Here is a 26,626-nt window from a genome sequence, read left to right as displayed (position 1 = left end):
GCGACCGCCGTGAGGGGCCGGGGGTGCCCCGTCGCTGCCAGGCCGCGGCGAGATGATCGTGACGCCCACCCGGAGCCCCGCCGGCACCCTCGCCCGCCGCCGGGGAGAGCTGCCGTGCCGGTCGGTGCCCCTCAACAGCGTCCCCGCGGGCACGCTGACCCCCCTGAAGGAGCTCCTGAGGCGTCAGGGCGCCCTGAAGGCCGCTCCCGCCGTCGCGGAGCCGGCGGGCCGCGGGGAGAGCCGTGCCGGGAGGCCGGCGGCCGGCGCCGTCTTCCAGTCGACGCTGGTGGCGGGCAGCGCGGGCGGCGAGGAGCTGCTGGATGTCAGCGAGATCCGGGCCGGCCCCGGCCCCGAGCGGCGGCCGAAGCGGCGGGCGTGCGAGCCCCCCGCCCACGAGTCCCCGGCCAAAATCTTCCAGCGGATGAAGGGCAGGGCCTTGCGGCAGAGGCAGGACTGCGGGCTGCCCGCGGGCACGGCGCCGCAGAGGAGCTGCGGCAGCGACCTGATCCTGACTCCCACCCTAACCCCGCTGGAGCAGGGCCGCCGGCACGGGAAGCCTGGCACAGCCGAAGGTCGGCAGAGACCCGCCGAGGTGCCTGCCCGGTGTATCCAGCCAGAAAAAGGTTTGTTCCCTTGCGTCTCCGAGAACGCTGCCTCTCATGTAATGTTTATTTACCTCGGTATGACTTCCCCTGCGTTTCGCTTTCGACTCTTCCAGGGTCTGCAAAAAGTAGCTAATGTCTGTTCACAGGTGTAAGAAATTTTGGTACCTGTGCTGGTTTTCCCCCAGGTGTTTGGGATTTAAAAAAAAAGGTTTGGATGGAGGTTTTTTTCATGCTAAAATGTGCCTGTACCGTAGTTGGTTTCTCGTACCCTTTCTTTACCTGAGAGGAATCCCTCCCGTGGTATTTTCTTCCTTTCTTGCTCAGTCTGGCTTTAGCTACTCCCTCTGTTCTGTTTGTGAATGGGATTGACCCTTTGCAGCACCTTGAAAAACAGAATTACACTTTATAAGTTAAAAAAAAAAAATCAAACCAACCAATTATGTTAACTGTTCCCTACAGTCAGTACAGAAAGGAGAAAGGTTGGTGGAAGAATTGTGTTTTGAAATCCCGGGGCGTTTCCCTGGGCAGCCTGGCCTGATGGCTCTTCCAGTGCAGCTTCTGTTTCTGACTGGTTGGTTTAACTTAAACTTGCAGGCACTGTGCCCTCTCCTGTAAAGCTGCTGTAGCCGCTACAGGCAAGTAGGAATGGCTTTCCTTCTGGTTCGTGTCCCAGAGCTCTGTATCTGTAAAGGTAACAGATATTTTAAAGAGGAAGGTGTCCTGCGGTGGTGCCCTGTTATTCTCATGCTGTGCTCACCTGGCGTGGGACACCCACTGAAATATTGGCTGGTTGTCAGCAGGGTTATGCTTCATTGCTGCATGTATTCCTGTTTAAACTATGGTACTTATGAATCTTCTGTACTAAACTTTTGTCTGGTTTTGGGTGGGGGTAAGACCTCCCTGGTTTATCTGTGTTTGTTTTGAGACATAGTTGCAGAAAACTAGGCTGACTGCTCAGCCTTTCTTATCCGGCCACTAGCATGGGCATCTCTATGCTGTTTTCACTGGGGGCTTATCGAGTTGTTCTCAAAAGAGCTTGCAGTTACAGAGGTGCCAGTGCCCTCGTTTTATGGTTAGATATGAAAAAGTCTTCCTAAATCTCCTTGCTGCAATGTAAAACCACTTGTTACTATTATTATTTCTGTTGGGTACAACAATAATGAGATTAAAAACCACTATTATGGTGACTGGAAAAAGGGAGACGTTGCACCCATTTTTAAAAAGGGTAAAAAGGAGGACCCTGGGAACTACTGACGTGTCAGCCTCACCTCTGTGCCTGGGAAGATCATGGAACAGATCCTCCTGGAAGCTATGCTAAGGCACTTGGAGGACATGGAGGTGATTTGGGACAGCCAGCACGGCTTCACCCAGGGCAAGTCCTGCCTGACCAACCTAGTGGCCTTCTACGATGGAGTGACTGCATCAGTGGAGGAGGGAAGAGCTACGGATGTCATCTCTCTGGACTTCCGTGAGGCCTTTGACACGGTCCCCCACAGCATCCTCCTCTCTGAATTGGAAGGAGATGGATTTGATGGGCGGACTGTTCAGTGGATAAGGAATTGGCTGGATGGTCGCATCCAGAGGGTGGTGGTCAATGGCTCGATGTCCGGATGGAGACCAGTGACGAGTGGTGTTCCTCAGGGGTCCGTGCTGGGGCCAGTGCTGTTCAATATCTTCATCAACGACACAGACAGCGGGATCGAGTGCACCCTCAGCAGGTTTGCAGATGACACCAAGCTGAGGGGTGCAGTCAACACACCTGAGGGATGGGATGGCATCCAGAGGGACCTGGACAGGCTGGAGAGGTGGGCCTGTGTGAGCCTCATGGGGTTCAACAAGGCCAAGGGCAAGGTCCTGCACCGGGGTCGGGGCAACCCCCGGTGTCAGCACAGGCTGGGGGATGGAGGGGTGGAGAGCAGCCCTGCCGAGAAGGACTTGGGGGTGCTGGGGGATGGAAAGCTGGCCACGGGCCGGCAATGTGCGCTGGCAGCCCAGCAAGCCAAGCGTCTCCTGGGCTGCATCCCCCGCAGCGTGGGCAGCGGGGCGAGGGAGGGGATTCTGCCCCTCTGCCCCGCTCTGGGGAGACCCCCCTGGAGCCCTGCGTCCAGCTCGGGGGTCCTCAGCACGGGAATGACATGGAGCTGTGGGAGCGGGGCCAGGGGAGGCCACCGAAATGCTCTGAGGGTGACACAGCTCTGCTGTGAGGGCAGGCTGAGAGCTGGGGGTGTTCAGCCTGGGGAGGAGGAGGCTGCGGGGAGACCTCACTGCAGCCTTTCAGTACCCGAAGGGGGCTTATAAGAAAGCTGGAGAGGGACTTTTTACAAGGGCACATAGTGACAGGGCAAGGAGTAATGGTTTTAAACTGAAAGAGGGGAGATTCAGACTAGATTTAAGGAAGAAATTTTTTATGACAAGGGTGGTGAAGCACTGGCCCAGGTTGCCCAGAGAGGTGGGAGATGCCCCATCCCTGGAAACCTTCAAGGCCAGGTTGGACGGGGCTCTGAGCAACCTGGTCTGGGTGAAGATGTCCCTGCCCATGGCAGGGTCTTGGACTGGGTGGCCTTTGAAGGTCCCTTCCCACCCAAACCATTCCATGATTCTATGATGTTTATAAAAAGTGAAAGGTCCTAAAGTTTTATTTCCTTTTTAACAACAGATTTCCAGAAGGTATATTTTTGCCTTTGCATCATCACATCACAAATCGATAATGACTTTTGATCGAATATCAAAAGGGTTTAGTATTGGTGCTGCTTGTTAGGCCTTAATACTATGAAACACACCCTATTTGTAGGCACCGCCAAACTCCTGTTGGTTCCTGTGGGTTGGGTTCCATCCAGACATGCGCGCACACACCTGAGGGTGTTCTCACCCGCAGCGGAGGCAACGTAACAGCTAACCCCCGAGGAAAAGGGGAAGGGCGTATTGCCCATCCGTCTTGGGAAGGAAAACAAAACATATTGTTCTATAGTGGAGTTTAGTATCTTACAAAGTAGGTACTTTGCTTCCCCTGCCCCCCACGTGAAAATCTTTTTCTTCCCCCAAATCAAAGGTGTTTGTATTATTTTCCAGAATTATCTTGCGCTCGGATTCCTGAGAACCGAACCACGAAGGCACTAGCCGTAGACCCTCTTGTATTGGAATCCCCTCAGAAGTTCTTCTTGCGTGTAAAGCGGAAATTGCAGCAGCAGCAAAAAGGTACTTGGTATGGCCCTTAAAAATGCTTCAAAAACTTCCTTGACTCCAGGGTTTCTGTTCTTGCTTATAATCTCTTGTGTGCTTTGGCAGAGTATCATTCTTCTTTATTTGTAGTCTGCGCGCAGTGGAAAATGGAGGAAGAAACCTGCAAATCTGCCTTTTCAAACCTGGCGATGGCACCAGACTTGGTTTAACTATGGTTTAGGGCTGTGGGCTTCTCACCTTGAAGCTCGACATCATTAGTTCGTTTGAGTGCACTATCTCTTCTGGCAACGAAAGCCATCTACCTTCAGGCTCCTATTGTGGTTAAGAGTTCTTTAGAGACTAGGTGTAACACTTTGCCATTTCAATGTGAAACTTGGTGGAAAAATCCTAAACTTCTTTTTTGCTGGCTCTTCTCCTCTCCCCCCCTCTCCCCTCCTTAGCTTTTAGTACATAAAGAGAAAAGGTTTGGTTCCGTGAGAAATTATCTTGTATTTGTTTTTTTCCGTATTGTTACTTGATAGCAACCAGGTACATGCTTCTGTCCCGTAATTCAGTTTTGAAAACGCAGATGAAGAAAGTGATGCATGACAAAGTCTTAGTAGAGTTCAACTTCAAAACTGAACTTAATTTATCTGGAAACTCAAACCCCAATGCTTGTAGCTCCCAGCATAGCAGCAGCATGGCTAGAAGTCCAGATCTTGAAGTCTGGAAAGATGGGAATATTTGAGATATTGTTTTTTGTCAAAACAGATTTTTTTGCTCTGCAAGGAGGATTCATTAAAGAAAAGATAGGAAGAATGGTAAAGATATACTATTAACAGATTTGGTGTGCATTAGCTTGGTTTCGGGGGGAAGTGGGATATCGGTAAGTCTTTAACAGCAGGGGTATTGACCTGGTGGTGAGGAAAAGCTAGTCCAAAGAAATTCAAAGAGTGGCTTGCTGTTAATGTTAACGATTGAAATAGGCAGTGCTTTCACAATTGGTGTAATGCTAATCAATACAACCCCCTCTTATTAAAAATGGAGCTAACTTTATGAACGTACCTTTATTAGTTCTCAGATATCACTAATTTCTTTGTTATTCCTTTTTTTTTTTTTAATGAGCAGATCCAACTCCTTCAAACCCAATCAAGCAGAACATTCCTCCTTCCACAACTACAGAAAAGCCATTAGTCAAATCTGCTTTTGCTGAGCAGCCCAGGAATGATCCTGCAGAGTATGTGGCCGCTGATAAGGATGATCAGGATAATTTCCTTATGGAATCAATGGATGCTGATGATGAAATGTCTCAAGATACAGTGACTAGTCCTGTGAATTTAAACTCTGCCCCTTTTAAAAAAGGGGATCAGGTAGAAGAAAGGAGGGGAAATGGAGAAGCGAAGCGTACTGAACTTCATCAAGACAGAAGAGAGTTGCAGCCAAGTGATAAGCAAGCTGCTCATGGAGTAGAAAAGATGCTGGAGACTAATTCTCAAAAGCCCTCACAGTGCTTCTGCAGTATTATGCTCTCTTCTCCCAAAGTCCACATTCCAAGGAAGCAAAAGCCGAAAGAAGGCTGTAAGGTCCCTTTGGATAAACCTCATACAGATCAAGTGGCTGGCAAAGCAGACAAAGAGGTGGGAGAACTTAATACTTTAGGGCAACTGATGTATTCCTGTGGGCTGCCTGTAGCTCACAGTTGCAATTTATTTGGTTTTTTTCGTGTCAAAAATAATGAGCGCTCAGAAGAGAATGAAATATTACTTTATTAGATTGTACTGGTAAACACTTTCCCATCAAAAGGATCTCTTTTTTCCTGTACTCCAAGATGACAATGTTCAGGGTTTTTTTGTTGTGGTTTTTTTTTCTTTTTTTTTTTTTAATAAAAGAAGGCCTTTTGGTTTAGTGTTCACAAGCCACAGTATGGGCTGAAAGAGTTCTACCTGAAGGATCCTCCTGTGTCATCTCTTTAATACGTTAATTGCCATGTGTTGATATGATGGACCTGAAACAAATCACCGGCCAACCCAGCTCTTGGCTGTCTACGCAAAGCCAAGGAGAGAGGTCTTGCCTACCTGGAGGCTAGGGACGGTTCTAAAATTAACTGAATCTGTACAGCTGATAGTGAGGTAAAAGTCTTGGCTTTCCTACAGAATATCCAAACTCCTGTTGAATTAAGTGGGAAAAGAATCTTCTCCTAGGAGACTAGTCTGCAGATCTTATTTTCAATTCAATACGTGCTTGGCAGTATTTACAACTTTCTGAATAAATCTTGAGGAAAGCAGTATATTTTGAAGCGTGGCGCATTCCTCGGTGATTAGCCTAGGGAACTGGTGGAAGCATGCCTTCCCAAGGGCTGTTTCCTTTCCTCCCTGGAGAAATCTGTGGGATTGCAGTCCTCTTCAAGTTAATTGTTTCATTCTCCCTCACCGTTGTCAAGCATTTTTTTATATGTTTTCCTGTACTAAAAAAAAAAATTACCTTTATGATGAGCTTTGATTTAGATAAGGAACAGATATCTGTTAATATTAAATATTAAATATTTGTAGCTGAGTAGCAGATGCTGAAAGAGATGTTGTTATCGGACACTAGAGAGCTGAGCATCACGTAGGTGCTGGCTGTACATGTCGGGTACCTGTCCTCAGTCAGGGTTAAGTCATTGGTAAGATCTTTAGCGAAGTCAAGGCTGACGGTCAAAAGGTGAACATCATTAAAGAAGAGATCTGGAGCTTAACAACTGACATTCTGAGGAGAAATAGTGATAGTTTCAGACGTTAAGAAATCATTTTCCAAGAAGCTGTTTTTAAAACAAAGTACTATGTTTCCCATGCGGTTTTCCAAACTGCAGCTCAAGTGCAACTGACTTGCTGGCTGTTTAATGCAAAATGAAGGTACCGCAGCTGCATGTGTGTCAGTAGTTTGCAATATCAGATATAGCCATTTTAATACTGTCTAAATTCTAGCAATAACGTAGCTAATAAATACGATTTTATTTTCTCATGGATAACTTTTTTCTGAACGGTAACGGAGGACGGATGACAAAGTGTAAGAGGTGTGGCATAGTGGTGGTATTTTTTTGTGATGAGCTTTTTGGATTTGCTAGAGGTCTTGTCCAATGACTTTGTCTTCTGAGGGTCAACATTAAATGAGTCAAAAGTTTCTATAATTTAAATTCCTGCCTTCACTTGTGCATTAGACTGCAGCTTGATTATGCTTCAATGTTTATGTGTATAATGGTTGCTTTCAGTTTCTCTGGTCTGGAGGATGGTGCCTAAATATCTTCTCAAGTTATACAGGAGGTAATTTCTATTTTGCTAATGCCTTGGTGATGTTGCATAGCTTAGTCTAATTTAAAAAGGACTTTTTTTTTCTTTTGTAACAGAAAAATGTCTGCCTAACCAGTTGGAGAATTAAAGTGATGGATGGTAACACTGCAATATGTGTTGAAGGAAAACGGAAGTAAGAAAAAGTTTTCTGATTTAAATGCGATGTAAAACATGTTGGTGGGCTTTCAGCGTCTGAGCTGGAAAGGCTATGCCATCTTCGCCTGGCTGAGTAGCCGTAGCTTTGAGACCTGTAGCCTTGGAATAGCTTGGTCACTGCTGGAAGCAGTTCCACGCGCTTCTGCCGCTTTCCTCCCCAGCCACAGGGAACACGGCCCTTTGCTTGCATCCTGCCCCTTGTGACAGTGCTTGCAGCTCTTACCGTTTCTTTAAACATAGCTGTCTGCCCTCTGAGTAAGCACGCTGAGCCCACTGGCTCCAGAGCCTGCGGAACGGCCGAGCTGGTGCGCGGGGGGTGAGGGGCTGCGTGGCTGGAGGCCGAGGGGTGGGGGGGAGAAGAGCCGCGGGTGTCCCGGCGTCGGTTGGCTTAGGTGGCCGTGGGAGCTGCGCCTTCATGGAACTTGCTCTTAGCCTTTGGGAAATACAAAGTGATGTCATAGTTTAAACTTCTTCATCAAGGAAGAGGTGCGTTCCTTCATGTGTGCAAGAGGTAGAGTGCCTACATATAGGAAGATACTGGTTAAATAATTATTTCAAAGTCCAGTCCTGATTTGATGAAAGAGCTTAAGAGGAATAAGACAAATGTGTTTGTCTAGTAGATCCCCCAAACTGGGCTGACTAGGGGTCTTATGAACTTCTACTTCATTGCACAAAAATTCTGTTTTGTGCCTGCTTTAAGCCAAATTGGTGCAGACTGCCATCAGCCATATGTTCCTGCCATATCACGTGTGATGGCACCGTTACTCCCACAGCTGTATGGCGAATCATGGCAGCAGCTGATCCACCCGAAAACTGACTCTGCATTTGTTTTGGTTATGGTTTTGGTCGGATTGTATTCAATTGCTGTGAGATCAGGAAAACAAGCATCAGAACAAAAGAGAGATTTGGCTTGCAATAAGGTTGTTTGAAGACATTGTGAGAATATACCCTTGCAGAAGAGTATTCTCCTCTGTAGTTAGTAACTACCTAACGCATAGTTACTTACCTACCGAAAACTCGGAACCTCGCTCAACAGCGGTGGCACTGTGGAAGGAAGCAGCTCGGTGCGCTTCTGTGCCCTGCTGTAGGATCTGTAGTAGGAACTGACGTTTGTTTCATGGCCGTATGAGAACAACGGATCCCCTCACTTGCCCTTCACTACTAGCAACAGGTTCTCTTAATTTGTGTGGTGTGTATCTGATCCGTGTTGCTTACACACGATATACTTCATTTGCTTTTAGACCCTCTGAATTGACTTCTGTTAATATTTTGTGACAAGTATACAGTCGAATGTTTTTACTTGGGTTTCAGTCCTTAATATTGTTCTGTAGTTTGATCTGTTGGTTACTGTTGTAAACGTATATTTAAAAAAACCCACCCCACCCCCAGAAACAAACAAACAAAAAAAACCCAACCAAAAACCCAAAATGTAGATTTTCTACTTTAATGCTTGGGTCTGTTTTTTATTCCTCATGGAGAAGTCCCTTAATAATTTCTTAACAACTCTAATTTTTGCACATATTAGGCCTCCTTCTTCAGTTGTTCTTGTCTTTAAATAGGAAGGTCAGAAATAAGTATAATAATCCCCGGGGAAAATACACATTTGACCTGTATAATGGTACTTCTGTAACTTGCATAATGGTATCACTGCAATAATGAGCTGGCTGGAGGTCTGTAGTCCATTTCGCTTCTGCAGCCTAACGTCCAGCTAATGTTCTGTGACTGATGTTTGCAGTAGTTGACGTGTTCATCTTGTCTCCTCTCCAAGTATTAGACACCTCCAGACCTGTTTCTCTTCCAAGCTAAGAAAAGAAAACCTAGCACATCCCGCCAGTGTCTGTATCGCTCATAAAATATGTGACACTGCTAGTCGCATATGGAATACCAATATTCTAGTTTTAAATTCTGTCTTCTGTGAAAACAATGTTTTATTTCTGTTCTTCATGTTATCTGTCTTTTCTCAGAGATATGAAAGACCTGTTTTGGCATAGCAATGCAATTATGGAACGCATAGCACAAAACCAAGTTAAAACATCATCTGGCAGTATCTACTTGCTGCAGGGAAATATAGATTCAGCTTCGATGAGAAAAGAAGGTAAGCAGGTGATTCTTAATGTAACATTACAAACTGAGAAGGGCTTTAGATTTATGATAGAACATACTGCTGAAGCAAACGTTTTGTCTTATCCTGCTAATTGGGCTCGGTGGGTATTCAGCACATGCTGGAAAGTGACTCCAGCATCAGATTTCTAAATACTGTCTCATGTTAATTGTAGCTGGCATTTTTAGGGCGCTGCAGTTACAGCGAGGGCTTTCGCATCATGAAGTTGGCTATTGGGTACGTTCTTTTAAAGAAACCGGTTTTTGCTAAGATTGCCTTTATGTAATTTTGGTCAATGTTTTGGCATTTAAATAGTGCTAAGACATTCAAATGGGGATGGTTTATACGCTACCGAAATTACTCTGGTGTTTGCATTCTATCTGTGACTTACTATTCAGTGATTAACTACTAGCTCTGCGACACTACACGGTGTTTCTGGAGACAGACTAGTTATGGTGGCAGTGCTTTATAATTCAGTAAACTGACCCATCTTTAGGGTCTAAGTGGTATGTTATACCAACTCCAGCAAACCTTCCAGCTTCAGATGGTTTGGAAGCATGTGGAATTTTAAAGGAGATTTAATTTACACACAAAGTTAAAGTTAGGCTAGGCTTTATTCTGTTTTTCTTGCTTCACGTGCATCCTCTGTTATGCTCATTAGTAAATGAGCTGCCACGTTAGTGCTTACAGGCAGCTCTAGGAACGTAAAGATCATCTGCGTCATGGATGGAATAAATGCCTGCCTTACAGACCTGCATTGTGCGTGTGATTGCACTCTTTGCTCTCTCAGGCCCAGCACAAGGCATCCCAAGATGTGTCTGTGGCTTTAGTTTCTTCTTCTGATTTGCAGTACTGGGATGCATTCTGATAAATACCTGACTTGGCTGCTCTCTGACTTGAAATTTTTTATTACTTCCTCTGCTAAATACTTATATTTGTTTTAATATTCTGAGAAGGAAAAGTGACAGCAGAGACTTCTGAGCAGAGTGGCTCAAGTACTACAGAGGTTTCCTAAGCCAAAGAGAGAATGGCCTGTGCTGGGTCAATTCCTCTGATCTTCGGACTTGGCACTTAGGGCAAAACGGCCTTCCTTCTCCGCTCCCCCCTCGCCTCCCAACATCCCCCAGCACACGAACGAAGCTATCGTAGGGCCTGTGTGGAAAGTACCCTGGAAATACCCTGAACACAGATTCAATATTGATGTATGAATCGACGGAGAAGTTAAAGACAAGCTAGTGTAGGTAGAGAGGAGGAGAAATGCCACATCTCAAGTCTAACCCGAGGGTTTCCCTAAACCAGCGGTACTGGCAACCAGGAAGGGCTGGGACTGTCAGCAGTGGCACCGTCGGTTCGTGAACAACGCTGCAAGGGCACAGAACTGCTTGCCTGTGGAAGATACGTGGCTGAGGTGTGCAGCACTCCAAGTGACGCTTCAAAGCACTGAAATTGCTAACGAAATGTGTTGCAGTAAGAGCACTGGCTAGGCACCTACCTACTTCTGCCTCGTTATCAAAAGTGGTTATTAGCGATCTGGGACTCCAGGTGTGCCACCAAACCTATCCACCGGTCGCTGTTGATGAAACTCTGCAAAGGACAGCACGGGCTATTTAATTGCACAGGCTCTGTCCGGGGAAAGGTGTTTGCTGTGGCTGCTGTCCCAGCAGCCCCGCAGCAGGAGTGCTGCACGCAACGCCCTGCATCTGTGCAATGGCGCTTGCTCTGCTTTGGCTACAGCCCTTCCTGATCATCAGGAAATGTTTTGTCCAGTCCGTATAAAGAACGAACCTATGCGCTATAATGAAATGCTACTCCTAAAGCATTTTAAAGAAGCCGACGGATGAAATAACTAGCATGTAGCATCCCGCAAAAAAACTGCTTTGATACCTATGGGCTTGAAAGGTGGCTGATGCAAAGCTTCTTAAGAAAGTTGTTTCCCAGCTCGTTTGAAATTAAGGAATGTGGAATTTGGCATTCATATGAGGCAAACCAATAGAAACTGTAATAGTGAGTGGGACTGGTGGGTGTACTGATAGCGAGGTATGGAGGAAGGCGTCTACAGTGCTACTATAGACGTAGTGCCTCACAATGGTGTAAGGCTGCTTTGACGGGGCCCCTAGACGTTGGGCTTCTAGAAGGGCTCTTGGGAAGATTTATAAGGACACAAAGTAGTTATGTGAGGAGGAGGAGGTTCTGTGGGTTTAAATAACAATAGAAAATGAGAGGAATAAAAAGAATCCCATAATGATGTGGGCTGTTGAGCAGATTCATAAACTTTGTAGAAAAGCCCCCGAGCTGGGAAGCGGCAGCTGTAGTCTGATGTTGCTAAGTTGCATCAGGATGGTAAGGGCGAGTGCTGGCCACAAAGCATGTCGTAAGAGCTTTGTTCTGATTGAATTAAAATGATGAAATGACAAAAATGGCATTAAAACGATGAAATTCAGCCTTGATAAATGTAAAATGATGCATGTGGTGGTAGGGGAAAGCATATTGTTACGTATATCACAGAGTGGTTTCGTAGTTTGCTTTGGCAGGGACCTTTAAAGGTCGCCTAGTCCAGCCCCCGTGTGACAGCGTGTGATGGGATACGATTGTAGGACTCGGTTCGCTGTGAAAGACGAGGAGCGAGGTTGGGGGTTTTGCTAGGTGGTTCCATTCCGAGGTCAGCTTAATGCTCACCAGCAGTTAAACAGCTTGAACATTGACATGGACGGAACAACAAGACTGCCGTCGGCTGTAAAACCTGAATGGCACATGAACGTCTTGAAGACTGAGTACAGCTCCGCATCTTTCCCCCCCCTCCCTGCAGGAACCCCCACAACCTGCTCTCAAAAGGAATGCAGAAGAAGCAGGAAGCGTGTGGAGAAGAACGACGTGTTTAAAGTTAAGACAAGGCTTTCACAGGGCCAAGGACAAACTAAGCTAAGGCATTCTGGCCTGTGAACCGGGAAACTGGGGAGGAGGTGTGGGAGAGGTTAACGAAGTAACAAAGGGAATGGAGATGGTAAATAAAGATCAGTTGTGTGCAGTCTCTTGCAATAACAGAATAAAGGAAATTAAAAAACCTAGTAGAGGGGAAATAAAAGGTTTTTCATGCTACGTGCATCTCATTTGTGGAAATCCTTGCACAGGATCTGGTAGATGCTGAAGTTTTACATGGGTTCCACTGGAGACTGAGCAGTTTCCCGGAAGACAAATTCCTTTAGGGTTCTTAAATCCATAGAAGTCAGTGTTGGTTTCTCAGTTGGAGGTTGGGAGATTGCTTGGAGGGAATATTCCTGTGTACTTGCCCTGCTTCTATGCCTCTCTTTGGCCTCTGCTGGTAGTGCCCTTTCCCTGGTTGGGGCTAGGTGGACCTTGGGCTGTACAGTAAATAAACTAATGACAGAGTGCCTTTCTCGTTTCCCGTTCTCCTGGCACTCTCTGTTGGTGCAGGCTGACATTGATGGCCTTTCAGCTCCCAAGATTAACAGCTTGTGGATGCAATTCTTTTTTTTTTTTTTTTTTTGACTCGTGTGCCTCTTGAATGCTTTCCAGTAAAGATACTGCTTCCCAGAATTTCAGATAAGTAGGCTGCTACTAAGTAGGCTTGCCTTCTAACCACGCGGTGCAGAGCCTTCTCGTAGTGGTCCGTGACTCTGGCGGTCCTGGTGTCAGAGGCTGAGCGCTGCTGGTTTTTCAGACCTTGCGAGCAGGCAGGCGGTGGCTGGGTGTTGTGCCCCTGCATCTGGACAGGTATGTCCCGTCAGCGGGAAGGCGACGCGGCAGCCTGGCGTCCCCCGGAGCGTTAAATGTCGCGTGGTTTGCTCAGAGAGCCTGGAGCTCAAGTGATGCTTTTTTCCTTCTCTGTTGAAACTAAGGATTACATTATACCTTGGCATCAATATTTGTTTTTAGGGTTGTTTTCCAGTTTCGGAGACAAAACTAGTCATTTCGTTGTTTCTGTACTACCTGAAGAACTTCCCAGGTTTATAATGTTGTTGCTAGATGCTCTGACCGCACCTGATCCTGATGCAGTTGTTCTTTGCCTAAGCCTCATGGACAGTCTGTGTGCTCTTGGCTGAACAGCTGCTGTATCAAAGCAAAATAAGGTTTTCTTCTAAGTGGGCTTTCCTTGATACGGCAAGTCCCAAGCAGCTTAGGCCTAACCGGAGCCCAAAAACCTCCGGCTCCCCGAGGGACCTCTGGCGCTCTGCAGGGGCCAGGTGCCGGTCCAGCTGGGTGCACGGGGAAGGCTTGTGCTGCTGGTTCCCAGGGGACCGGGGTCCTCCTCAGGGACCGACGGCTGTAATTAATGACCCCCGGCTGACTCTTCTATGGAGTATGCTGCTCTCTTGCGCTGGGGAAACCTGTCTCTCTCTGGTGTTTAAAGATGTGGTGAGCTTCTGAGGTACTTACAAAACCATGATTCTACTGGATATTATTTCTCCCCTTTCGGATTAAAAGTATTGCTCAGCTGTTGTTAATGCTACTTTTGTTTCAAACAGGATTTCCCTACCGTTTCATCAAAAGATTTACATATGGGTTTTCCAAAAAGTGGAAGGAGTATGTTGAGGAGTTTCTTGAGGAAAGAAGAAGGTAATTTCTTCGGAGATTCTGTTTCATTGCAACGTTAAGTACTGAGATTTTGCTTTCTATACTGTACTAGAGGAGTATAAAAGGTTGTAGATGTGTGCACGAAGACTATGTTGCAGGCAAATGCCGGTCACTGCTTTGGAAGGATACCCTCTCACCTTCCTTCCTTAGACCGGTTTGGCTTTGCTCCGCGTGGTTGCGCAGCCTCAGGGCAAACAGAAGCGAAGGGCTTCGCTGGCGCGGGGGCTCGCCCAGCGCCCCAGGAGCGCAGCCCCACCACGCTGCGGGGCTTTTGCCGAGATGAGACTTCGAGTTTGCGTACGTTAATGTGTTGTTAAAGGACAGCTTTTTCAGATGTTTATTATTTCTTTTCTTAAACTCCACATCGTTAGGAAAGAACGAAAACAAAATACTAGTGAGGATGAAAACGAAGAGAGTGACTCAGTGGTGGGTACGGATGTGCTGCAAAATGCAGAAGACTCAGCAAGAGAGGTAACGAAACCTGACACCAGAAACACCACCTATGAAGTGTTACCCAAGAATGATGAAAACGCTTGTGAGTATTTAATAATCCTTTTCTTTGGAAAAAAGTTGCTGGTTTTTTGAGAGCTGCTTTCCCCAGCAAAAGAGGTGTAATGTCTGTCTTGTATCTTGTTCATCAGGCTGTAGGGAAGAGGTGAAGTTGTTTGTGTTCACTTAGGCTGCAGTGATGGGAGCATTGGTTTGTGTCTCCGTTCCTGGTTCGCTGACGTACAGCAGCTGCGCCAAGTGCTGGGGCTGTTGAGGGCTGGCCCTGGGAAGGACGCAGGAGTCTGTTTTGGTCGGTAGCGGCTGAAGGCAGGGACTCCAGGGCTGTTTATCCTGACAACAGACTTGACTTATTTTTTTTCCAGTTGCTGTTTTGCGTAACGTGCTCTCTTCTTAGTCCTTCCTGGCCACCTGTGGGATTTCATACCTCTGTCAAGGCTCCACCCTTGGGACTCCTGCCCTGCAGTGCCCACCCCCTTTTTACCTGGGTTAGTTTTAACTCGCGGCAAGTCCTTGCGCAGGTTTATTTTGTGGCATCTTAATGTGTTTGCTACAGTTGAGGCATAGAGAGTGGGAACAGGTGGGAACGGATGGAATGGATGGTGGAAAAATTCATTGCATTGGTTTGTTTCTAGAGGAAATGGTTGTGAAGCCACAACCTATGGATCCACCTGTTTTTTCTTTGCCTTGTAATGCGACCCTAGCTTTGTTATGGACACCGATAGCTTTGGCTTTAACTTTGACTTCTTTTTAATATCCCGTCATAGGTTCCAGTCGGGCTTTGCCCAAACTTCATTGTGCTATTACTTGTTAATGCTGTAATCAGATTTTCTTGCTAACGCTATAAAAGCTGTTTTACTTTTTGCTCTCGTTACAGTTAGTATTTGTTCAGTGTGACAACTTTTCTTTATCGTTCTGCTTCCCTATATGACTTTTACGGTATTCATAACCTTCTAAACAAAGTAAAAATAAAAATTTCACAGCAGTAAATTTTATAACTGGTGAAGATTATGACTTCAATCACGTTAAGGTATGCGTATTTCTAACCTGAGCACTTTTAAAAGAACATCACATTGTAGTAAGGTTTATGTTGTCCATGTAGTCAGCGCAAATGAGCTGGTTTTCACGCAATATTGCTCCCACGCCTGTGAAGTCTGCAAAGCTGAATTTTCGATATAGTATTTGGGACAAAACTGTATTTCTTGTTTTTTCTTGTAGATACCACACCAAAGCGCAATTCCGTATTGAATGACTCAAGCAGAGTTTACACTCGTAGTGGCCGTCTTGTTAAACCGCCATTAAGTTTCTGGTGTGGGCAACGTGAGTTTGTTGATCAGAAACTAAATGTTACTATAGAAGAAGGTGGAATCGATTATTTGAGCATGGTAAGGTTCTTTTGCATATTGTTACTTAAATGTATCTTAAATACAATGAATAAACTCGGCTAGGTATCTAACAGAAAGAGTCCAGCTCTTGTAAGTACCTGAAGAGGCAGGAAATCTTGAAAACATTATAAAAACATTTTAAAACAAACAAACAAACTAGTCTTAATCTCTATATTATCAGATAATTGTTGTGTCTGTAAAATGGGGATAATGGGGAACTGCTTATGGAAAAATAGGTGGGTTTTTGGAAGATCCGTCTGTGGAACGGGAAGTCGCACACCGGCACTGGTGTGGGTCACGGAGGTCCGAGGTAAAACATGTTCTGTAACGCCGAGGCCCTGCCGCGGGGGTTAATCCCGCGTGGGGTGCCAGCGCTGCCGGCGAGCTTTCGTGTTAGCCTGTGCTCTTCTCGGTTCTCCCCCTCCTCTGCAGGGTTTCACATTCGTTAGGACGAGGTGTTTCCTCATTTCTTGTGCCCCGATCTGTCCAGGTCACCCCAGTTTTGATTGAGGCGTGCTGGTTTTATTTATTATGACACTTCAACAACTGATCGTACTCTGATAACGAGCGAAGGAAAACCCCATTCTTTGGGGCAGTTGTGAGCTTTTTTACTCTCTCCAAGATCAGTTGACCCTATGGCACGGGGGCCGTACTAACGCTTGTCATCAGCTGCAGCAGTGAAGATGTGTGTCCGATCTACTGCCAACTCAAGCAGTTCTAGGGCTTAAGATTTTAACTTGTGTTTTAGAATATTTAGATGTAAAGGGAGTCTGCTTTGGTTGCATGCATTTGTATAAACACCTGTGTTCATCAAATAGTATTTAGTAGATACTGGTCAATGTAGGTGACTTTTAAATCTACCCATCCTGTAAACATTTGGCTTTTTCAGAGCTGGCGTCGGTAGGCTTGATCTGTAATCTCTTGCAGAAGTTTAGATTAAATTGTTTTATTTTGAAGATGTTTAGTAGTGAAAAATCCCAAAGAAAGACCAGTTCTGTCTCTAAGAAGACTAAAAGAAAGGAAGTCATGAAGACAACGGAAGAAACACCAAAAAGCCAAAGTAAAGGTAAAAAGACCTTTTTTTTTTTTTTTTTTTTTTTTTTTGAAGCTATTGACTAGAATCAGGGGATTATGAGTTGGGTGCTGGAGCAGTGTGGTCATATCCTGTTAATGCAAAGAAATTATTTAAATGTTTTAATGGTCGATTGCTTCTTCTATGAAGAATTATCAGAGTGGCATTAATGCCTAGTTTCCTAGTTCTACAGCTCTGGATATAAACTACGTTGGTAAATCACTTCTCTATTTACATGATGGGAGCATGCAGATTTCTTTCTGGAAATTGAAATGAAAGGATTATGATTTTTTTTGCAGTTTCTGCTCTTGTACTTTGGATCTCAACATAGCTATCGCATGGGACTTGAGAGAGCCTGGAGAGAAGCAGAGTTTACCAGTCCAGTGAACTGGTGATCTGGCTTTACTTTTTAAGCTGGATGAATTAAATAAATGAAATGGCTATGTAGGCAAAGAAAATGTATTAAGAGTTTTAAAACCTTTATTTTTGATAAAATTTGGGACACAATAGAACCCTGAAAACATAAACTATAAAGCAGAAGTTTCTCTTTCAAAGCACCTGTAACGCTTCCTGCAGAACAGCTACGTGTCGCACAAGTAAGGCTTTGGGGATGGTAGTGTTTGCCCCGTCTCAGTCACAGCCCGTTAGCAATGCTTTCTGTTTACCATTCTATTCTCTGTCTGCTCACTACTTTCACCTTCCCTTTTGTGGCCTTGCTAATCCCAATTCTTTCGGTCGACTGGAGGCAGTCTGTCGTGGGAGCGAGGCCCTGTGCGCGAGGAGCCCTCCCCGCCGCTGGCTGTGCGCCCGCTGAGCAGGGCGACGCTTGCTCAGAATGAATTCGGTGCTCGCAGCTGGTTTCTTGCTATGTCCTCTTTGTGAGTCATCTGGAAAGGGATGTTCTCTGCTTCTTGACTGACGTGCGGAGGAACGGCCTGCCTGTGGGACGTGCTGTCATGTATCGCGTGGCCTCTCGTTCCTGAAGAATTTAATCCCGAATACATAGGAGTGTGAGGGCAGAAGGCCTTTACTTAATCCCTCCGAGATACACGTATGGGAAAGGAGGTGCAGCGGTCTCGGGAAGCTTCACTAGGTGCTGGTTTTACGCAGTCATGTTTGGTAAAGTTACAGGCATCCCTTACCAGCAGAAGTGAGTTTGTAGTAAATCTTTGGAGACGGGTTGCAGACAATCTGTGCTGTGGGTCTCTTCAATGGGGAAGGGGCGGGCAGCACAGAGCATGATGAAATGTTTCCTAGCATCACTAATTTCTCTGTTAAGTGACGTTTTGCTGTGTTCCGGAGGGAAGCTGTGTTTAATTTAGTTTTGTATCCCAACGTGACCATTCAGCGGAGTGTCTCCTCGTCCTGAAGAGCTCTAGTGTTCTGCTAAGGTGGGGAGAGGCTTCTGCGGCAGGCTGGAGGTGTGCTGCTTGGCTCTTCCCACAGGCTCTGTAACAGAAAGGAGCTCACAGATCTTAGCGAGCGTGGGATGCGTTGCGCCCCGCAGCAGGCTAGTCTTTGCTGGGCTGAGAACGCAGCAATGATTCACGTTACAGTGTATGATGTTAAACTGACATCCTCTCTTTCAGGGAAAAACAATGAAAAAGAAGCGGGTTCCAAAAGAGAAACCAAGTCCGCTGGAAGCAAGGAGGCCAGGCGCTTCATTTCAGATGATGATGGAAGTGATCGTGCAACTGATAGTACAAAAACGAAACCACAGCTTTCTGTTCAGCTGACTCCCTTGAATACTGGAGTACTAAACAAACACAACTGTAATAGCAGAATCCCAGGGATGACAAAGGAAAAGAGAGGAACAGAACATGGAGAACTGACTGTGTATCAGGCTTACAGGTACTCTTTAAGGTCAGCCAAACGACTTCTTCAAGACAAGCATTTAACAGAAGAATCGTCAAGCAAAGATGAGGAAGAGGAGTCCAGTGAAGATATCCCACTGTCTGTCAAAAGGAAAAATAAACCTTTATTTAAAAAAGAGATTCAGAACTTTAAATCTTCCTCTAATGGGACGAGTTCACAGGATGACGCAAACAAGGTGCTGTGTGAACAAAGGACAGTAAAACACTCCCCTGCCCCCCATAACGTGCCGTTGAGGCAAAGCGTGCCCGGATCCAGTGGTGGCTCTGATCGACTTGAAGGAAAAACCCCTTCTAGTGAGTCTAGTACTTCCCACCTGCCTGACGGGGCAACGAGGACAAGAGGCAGAATCAACCCTCCACGGTATTTCCTTGACTCTGACACTGAGCCAGAATCCAGCGAAGAGGAATTTCAAGTAAAAGAAAAGAATCCAAAAGTATCTGATAAGAAAACAAATTGTAAAGTTTCTAATACTGCCAAGTCTGCAGCAGCAAAAGCAAGAGAACCTGAGAGGGAAAAGCCGCAGAAATCTCTAGAGCTTTTTCCAAGGGCGACTGATGGTTGGTCTGACAAGGAACTACAGAAGCTCTACAGGCAAGTGGTTGCCCTGTCTTCACAGGGCAAAGATCCCCTCGGACATCGGGAGGCGTAATGTGCTGAAGGGTTTGGATGGTCTGGATTTGGATCTTTCAGATTCAGTCTCTTTCACGTTATTTTAAAGGTTTCCTTTACGTTTTAATTTCCTCTTACAAAATAAATGTTGTTAACAAATTAAAAAATAGTGAAATAAAGGAGACAACTGAGCATTTTCTAAAATAACTGTAGGTGCGTGAGCCTGCAGCAGCCCCTACCGCTGTCATCAGTGTGAAGGGAGAGGAACATGGATATTAGGCAAAATTTTGTGAACCTACTCCCCTACCTGTTTTTCAAAAACACATGCTTAATCTTGTTAAAATGATGAACAATTCCTGTGAGTAAAACTGAAAAACATGAGTAGGTAAATAGTAGGGTAAAAGTATTCATATTTATGATTTGGACACTAAATCAGAGCTAGCATATTGTCTCCCCTAATGGAATAAAATGTTAAACGCGACGTGTTTATGTATTTCAGTCTTTTAAAGGGGAGATTAACTGCAAGAATGTTTAATTAATGCATTGTCCAATTACTTAAACAAGCTACTGGGCAGTATTTAATCTATACATTGAGTAATAAAATGACCATGTTTGGGTTTGTTTCTTTTAGATTAGAACCCTGACACGGCACGAGCTCACGTCTCGGGGGGCGGGGGGGCTGCTGCAAATAAGGAAGAAATTTACCTTGTGAGGGAGCTGTTGGCTGCAATTGTTCAAACAAATCTGCGCCCGTTTTAAAGCGCCTGGACAAGACACCAGGGACAAGGCGCTCTCCATCCAGCGCCCAGTGCCCTCCGCGGGGAAGGGCAGCTTCTCCGGGTGTTTGGCTCGCAGTGTCGCGCAGGTTCGTCTGCGTGACGAAGGTTGTGGCCTTGTTCTCTTGGCAGGGCTGTTGCTTCGTTTCCAAAGCACAGGAACGGCTTCTGGGTGGAGGTGGCCATGGCGGTGGGGTCCCGCTCTGCTGAGGAATGCCAGCAGAAGTATGTGGAAGAACAGCAGGCAAAAGGTTCCAAAACGCATGCCAAGAAGACCCCTGCTTCAGGAAAAGCAGAACACAAAGGTACCGACATCTTGGTTCCGGGTACATTGCTGTCTTTAAATAATTTTAAATTCAGTATTTGCTATGTAATGGGAGATACAGGCATGAACACACATTGGAGCCCGATAGTGAAGGTGGTTATCTTCCACAGTATAAAGGTTTGCTGCAGAGCTCAGGGGATGTCATAAATGACTGAAGTAACGAGAAAGGATATTTTTAGAGTTTTCTAGTTTTTGGCACGACGGGAAGAATTAAACTGGCTTTGCTGCCTAAGGGAAAATAGCTATTTATATCTTAGGGAGGCTCTTGGAGCCGAGTAGATAACGAGCTACTTGTAGAGCTGTCGATCCAGAAAGGAAAACGGGGTGCTTGTACGCACGAAGGGCAGCGGGGAGTAAGAACGGCCGAGTTACCTTCTCGGTGCCTGTTGCTGTTTTCTGCCCAGTTCTGAAGTCAGTAACGCGTGTTGAGGGCAGCGAGTGCGCCCCGGCGTGGGAGGCACGAGGTGCCCAATCCAGTCACGGACCACAGAGCAGGTTACAGGGACCGAGCGAGCGCTCAGGTGAGGACAGCTCTCGGGCAGCAGCTCCTCCGGACGGAGACACCCCGCGCCCAGCCGCTGGAGGCAAAGCCGACTCTGGTGATGTTTCCAGCGGTTAAAGCTGTGCAGCGGTCTCCATTTACTGCAAGCATTAAAATCATTTTTTCTGTCCAAATGAGGCGACCCAGGTTACTCGCGGTTACTGGACCTCACGCGGGAACGCTTGGCTGCAGGTCTGCAGCCGCCGTAACGCAGAGCAGCCCGGATGGTCTCAGTTTCCCTGCCATTACAGTCACTGCACTGTGATTTTGTGCAGGCTTGGAAAGGCGGCAGATGGAGGGCTCAAGGGCAGGACAACGCACTTCATTTTCACTTGAACGTTTCTTTGAAACGTTTGCTGCCGCTGCAGTATTTGTGTGAGACTCTGCTGGGCATCAGTTTTGCGACGAATTTTGTTCAGCTTTGATAGTGCTGGTATTATTCTCGAGCACGTTGCAGCATAGATAGAAACCATCTTATTTAGACTGTTATCGTGGTATGAAAATTCCCTGCGCTCCGGTGATTGTGAAAGCTTTTTCTAATGTTGCTGTTCATTTCTCCACTGCTGATCTCCTGCAGGGAGTTTTTTCCTGTTTCACCCTGGCATTTGACATTATCAGCCCGCAGCCTCTGCTGTTCAGAAGACACAGTTGTTCTGGTCAGTGAGCGTTCGTAAAGGGCCAGTCTGCCACAGTGGCTGTAAGGCTTTTCGCTTTGAGGAAAGCGATGTTTGGGACCTCTCGGACTCACTTGGGCTTTTTGAATTCTAAGACACTCTAAAATCCCAGTAGCAAAGCAAAGGACTAAATTCAGTCCTGCATGACACCTAGGACGGATCTTTCTGGGCAGCGAGGAGCCGTTCCGTGGCTTTCTCTCAGAAGGCGAGTGCATCCTGTTAACGATGCATCTTAGCACAGATACAAAAATACTTTCTTCTTCTGAAAATCTGCAAACTGTGGATTAATTTTCTTCTTTACTTGACTGTCTGTGTAAGCAGCTATTCTAGTTTGTGTCTAAAGATGAGGATATTGGGGAGATTTTCTTCTAAATTTGCCCCAAAAGTCACTCGTAACAGAAAGCAGAGGACAGGAGGACATACAGCAGGGGAGGAGACACAGTCCCTTCTTTCCTTCAAGTGGGCTTAACAGCTCATCGCGTAGGTGCGGTAATCGGATTAAGGTTTGCGAAGGATGCGGCTGTACGTGCTAATGCCTCAGGCGAGCATTCCGTAAACCTGGTGTCGAGGATGCTGAATTGGTCTCAGTGCCGCAGAGCCTTTGTTTGAGCGCTTTATGGCTCTTGACATGGGTGATAAATCTTAGTGTCTTTTGTCTCCGAAACGCAGATGCCCGGATAATTCTGTTACGATAGCAATAAAATAGCTGATGTACGTATGACGCTTGCCATGGCTGTGTAAGGCTCTAGAGTGAGCTTCTGATTAAGAGGTAGTGGAGAAATTCTTTTTGAAAGCATAAATTGTACAAGAACTTGGAGGATCACAAAGAAGCTACAAGACGTTTCCACAAAGGAGAAACTGAACTGTATCGCCAGCATTGATTGTAGTTAGCAGATTTTAAAACCATGCTACATAACCAATGTCTTAGAACAATTAATATTTGGATTCATGTAGGTAAGAAGGAGCCGGTTACGATAACTGCCAAAGTGGGAACCTTCAAAAGAAAGCAGCAGATGAGAGATTTCCTGGACCATTTGCCAAAGGACAACCACGACGATATTTTCACTGCGACGCCCTTTCAGAACAGAAGAGTAAAGGTAAATCTGGGGAAACGGTGCATGTATGCGTATGCTTTTCTGGTTGGCGTTTCAAGGCTGTGTTGCAAGTCTGCTGGTTCGGTTCCATCAGTAAAACCTCGTGGATTTGGGGGAAGAGGCTTATTTCCCGGGTTTGTTATTGCAGTACTTCGATTGCCGGCAGTGATGGCGTGTGGAGCGTGGCTCCTGCAGAGGAGGGTTACCGCTGAATGTGTGCGTAAAACCGGTCTGTAGCAGGGGCGTCCTTTCTGCCTGCGCAGGAGGAACTTCTGACACTGTGAAGCACTGGTTGCGCAGTTTATTTTTTTCCCCTGTAGAGAATTTTTGCAGTATATTTCATGATGCATCTTTGGTTTTGCCGTTACCTGACCAGACTAGCTCTGCCAGCTAAAACCAGCGCCTCAGTTCTGGCAGGGACTCCAAACCCCACCTGCAGGTCTCTTGATTTGTCCTTTTGTGGGTTTTCTTTGTAGCAACAGTGCGCTTCTTCCTCTGCCAGGAGTAGAGTAACGCTGTGGCTCGTTGGAAAGCCAAAATTTAGGCAGCGGTAACTTCATTGCTTTCTATGAACCGCAGCGTGCTATGGAGAAATCCCCGTGACCAGTGTGAGCGGGCTGGCGGTGAAGGGATCGATGGTTCCGTGCCCGAGACACCCTGTTTCTGCAGAGGGGCTCTCCAGGAGCCTCCTCTTTCGGTAGGACACCGCTTCAGCCAGTGATTCAAAAGGGTGCCCGCCCTTTTTTTTTTTTTTTCTTCTTTTTTTCCCCAAATTCATTTTGCCTGGCTTGTGCTGTGCAGAAGCAGCCGGCCCCCCTCGGCTGTGTCTGGCGAGAGGTGCACCTCCGCAGAGAGCTGCTGAGTATTTAGGAATCACGAGCGGGCTCCCCTTCCGTGAACCAGTCCAGCCCCGCCCGGGGCCCATGCAGACTCCTCACAGCTGCAACTTCTTGTGCCAAGTCCCAGAGCTGAATTATTTGCTGCGTGAAGAAGCACGATCTTTTACTCGTTCTGAACTTGCATCTGCTGACTTTCTCTTCCTCTTCTCACGGGGAAGAAACAGCGAACGCCTGTCCTGGCCCCTGTTCCCCCGATGCATTATAGCTCTCCCCCACCCAGGACCCTCTCTGAGCCTTTCCAGTTCTCCTCTCCCTTCAAAATGGAAGGAGCAGAAGTTCATTGAGTAATCCTGAAATCCTCCTCCTGAGTAGTAATGGTCAGCTTTGATCTTGTAATTTTAATCAGAAATGATTGTTTGAATGTGTAGCAGCAGCCAAAAAAGGCCAGCAAAATGCTGGGCATCAACAGGAGCATTAAGAGCAAGACCGAGGCATCCTTTGGCTGCTGTGTCGCGTCCTCGCATACCTGCGCTCTGCGTGCGGCGCGCGTTGCTGGTGCCTGCCTCTCGAGGGACACAGCGGAGTCAAAAATGCAACGGGAGCGAGCGAGGGAATGGCGCGGCTGCCTGTTGAAGAGAAGAGAGGGTCTGGGCCTCCTCCCTTTGGGGAAGGGGGAGACAGTCGAGGCTTACAGGGTGAAGAGGCTGTGTCCTGTCGCTGCTCTGACGGACCCGCGAGAAGCCTTTTCAGCAGACTCTTGTTCAAAGGGCAGGTCGCTGATTGCTCTGATGTGGCTTTGCAGTTGCCAATGTTCCGGGGAAGCCATGATGACGATGATGATGACTTTGCACTTACGGACAACCCGATCACACCTTCCTCAGCTGTCTTCCCTATGGTGAAAACCCCCCAGTGCGACCACATCAGCCCTGGTATGCTGGTACCCATCAACAGGTAGGAACTGGTACCGCCGTCCCTCTGCTAACCTTCTCCTTTCTCATTTTCCCCAAGGTGTTTTTTTGCCCTCTGAGAAAGATCGCTCTCGGAACCGGGACAGCAGTTCCCGTCCAGGCTTAGAGCACGCGTAGCAAATGCTGCAGTCCTTGGGGGACTTGTTTAGAGAAAGCTCTCTCCTTTGGCAGCGCGTGCAGTTTGAGCTCTCAGCTAAGTCTGGGCAATGGAACGACGCTCATCGCGTGTCCTTTTACTCTTGGAGAAGGCGGCGATTTGGGCTTCAGCCTCAGCAGAGATTCCTCTGCTCATTTTGAGTCTTAAACCTGTTAACACAAGGGCTTCTTGTGGAGTAACTGGCATTTTATCGAACGGATGAGAAATGAACATCATCTGGGAAGATGATGAAGCTTTGGTACTTGCACTAGGAGTTCTAGCATGTGATCTAATTAAACACTTCTGTGGTGTCACACTCCCAGCGCTGCTGTTATATTTAATTGGCCAACCGCTGTTTTTAACGGCCATGCCAGTTTTCATTCTGAATTAGAGCCGTGTGTATGATGCCCGTAACGGTATCCCGCGGAGCCCGGGGCGGCACACCAGGGACGCTAACGTGCTCGATTACATCTGCAGGAACGATTACGACAGGCACGTGTTCAGGATGCAGAAGAACACGCAGGGCAGCAGAGGCACCTGGGACAACGTCAAGAAGAAGTCGGTAATGCTGGTTTCCTTGAACGTTGCCCAGCCCCACCTGCACGATGCAAAGCTTTGCTAAGCAGCAGGCACAAGATTCCCGGGATCACAGACCGGCTGTGTGTATTCAGGAAGGAAAACAGGAGCCCTCCCCTGCTGCCCCCCAGACTTCTGGGTTTTGTATCTACTGCTCCTGGGGAGAAGTTGTTAGCAAAGAGCTCTTGCTTGTCAGGATTAAATACATTGCTTTTTATCAGGGTTTGTAATTGCTTTTGGATTCTGTGATCTTCAGGTACATTAAGTTCCTGTTACATTCTTCTGTACAGTGGGAAAGGAAACAGTAATTCCCACCTTGTATCGGAAACTCCCTGAATTTATGTATTTATTCCTTCGGTGCCCTAGGTTTTGTAGTAGTTCTGGCCTTTCCCTGAAAGGCTGAGATCCCAGCAGCAGAAAAACGGCTTGTGCCTCCAGTTTAGTGAAAGCGTTTGTGGTACTTGAACAGCTTAAATGTTTAGGGACAATGCAGCCCAGCGCCAGGGCAACTTCATTCCGGTGTAGCACTGAGTCCGTGCCGGTCCCCCCGCCGGCGCTGTGCGGGTGCTGGCGCCGCGGGCTGAGCGGAGCCTTTTTGTCCTTTGCCAGGCTGGAGGGGTGCTGGGTACGCCAGCGTCGCGCAGAACCGCATTTGGTTTCGATAAAAGTAAGTACTCGCTGTTTCGCCTTCTTCGCTCCAGGCTCCTTCCCTTTCCCACCGCCACCGGCTTGTTGGGTGTCCACAATCTTGGCATTTAATGATCTCTGCTTCTCGTAAGCACCTCTGGCTTCGGGACGTTCTGTACCTGCTTTTCAAGCTCGGGCGCGCGCTGACGATCCCCCCTGTTTTTTTATTGCAGAAGTGAAACAGACCTCTGTTGTAGGGAAGCTCTTCGTGGCTGAGGCAGCAGATTCATCGGATGAAGAAGAGGATGATTCCTATTTTTCTGTTTAATGAACTTTGTGGATTTTATTAATTCAACACTTTTACTTATGCGCCTCTCGCATGAAGCCAAGGGGTTTGGCCGCCCCTCCGAGACGGCATTCCTGTCGTGTTAAGAGTTCGGTTCGGAAACCTTGACCTGCAGGGTTTTTACGTGTTTTAGCACCGTTCTCCTCTTGCTGCCTTTGCCATTTTCCATGCGTACAAAGCGGCACTTTCCTGCCCAGGCTCCTCCTTGCCGTTGCCCTGTTTCTCTGGGAGTGGGGGGAATGTCCTGGGAGACCAATTACAGGCAAGTTTTGATTCATTTTAAGATAAAATATCTTTTTGAAGCATGGCTGTACAATAAATGTATAATGGTACAGC

General features: G+C 46.9%; 1 protein-coding gene across 1 annotated transcript; it reads left to right on the top strand.

The window, feature by feature from the left end:
• Window positions 1-52: 52 nt before the first annotated feature.
• MIS18BP1 (MIS18 binding protein 1) lies at window positions 53-26,587 on the top strand (the record flags this gene model as incomplete). The annotated part of the gene is made up of 16 exons (XM_082318614.1): window positions 53-623; window positions 3,675-3,800; window positions 4,893-5,401; window positions 7,147-7,223; window positions 9,211-9,341; window positions 13,832-13,922; window positions 14,312-14,475; window positions 15,666-15,832; window positions 16,790-16,898; window positions 18,494-19,370; window positions 20,297-20,469; window positions 22,659-22,801; window positions 24,440-24,588; window positions 25,219-25,303; window positions 25,927-25,984; window positions 26,178-26,587. The coding sequence occupies 16 exons, from the start codon at window positions 53-55 to the stop codon at window positions 26,270-26,272; spliced, it is 3,525 nt and encodes a 1,174-aa protein (XP_082174740.1). The 3' UTR covers window positions 26,273-26,587.
• Between the last annotated feature and the right edge of the window lie 39 nt (window positions 26,588-26,626).

The sequence above is a fragment of the Platalea leucorodia genome (genome assembly GCF_965183815.1).
Source record: "Platalea leucorodia genome assembly, chromosome: 7".
Classification (NCBI taxonomy): Eukaryota; Metazoa; Chordata; class Aves; order Pelecaniformes; family Threskiornithidae; genus Platalea; species Platalea leucorodia.
This window is presented reverse-complemented; position numbering and strand designations above follow the sequence as displayed.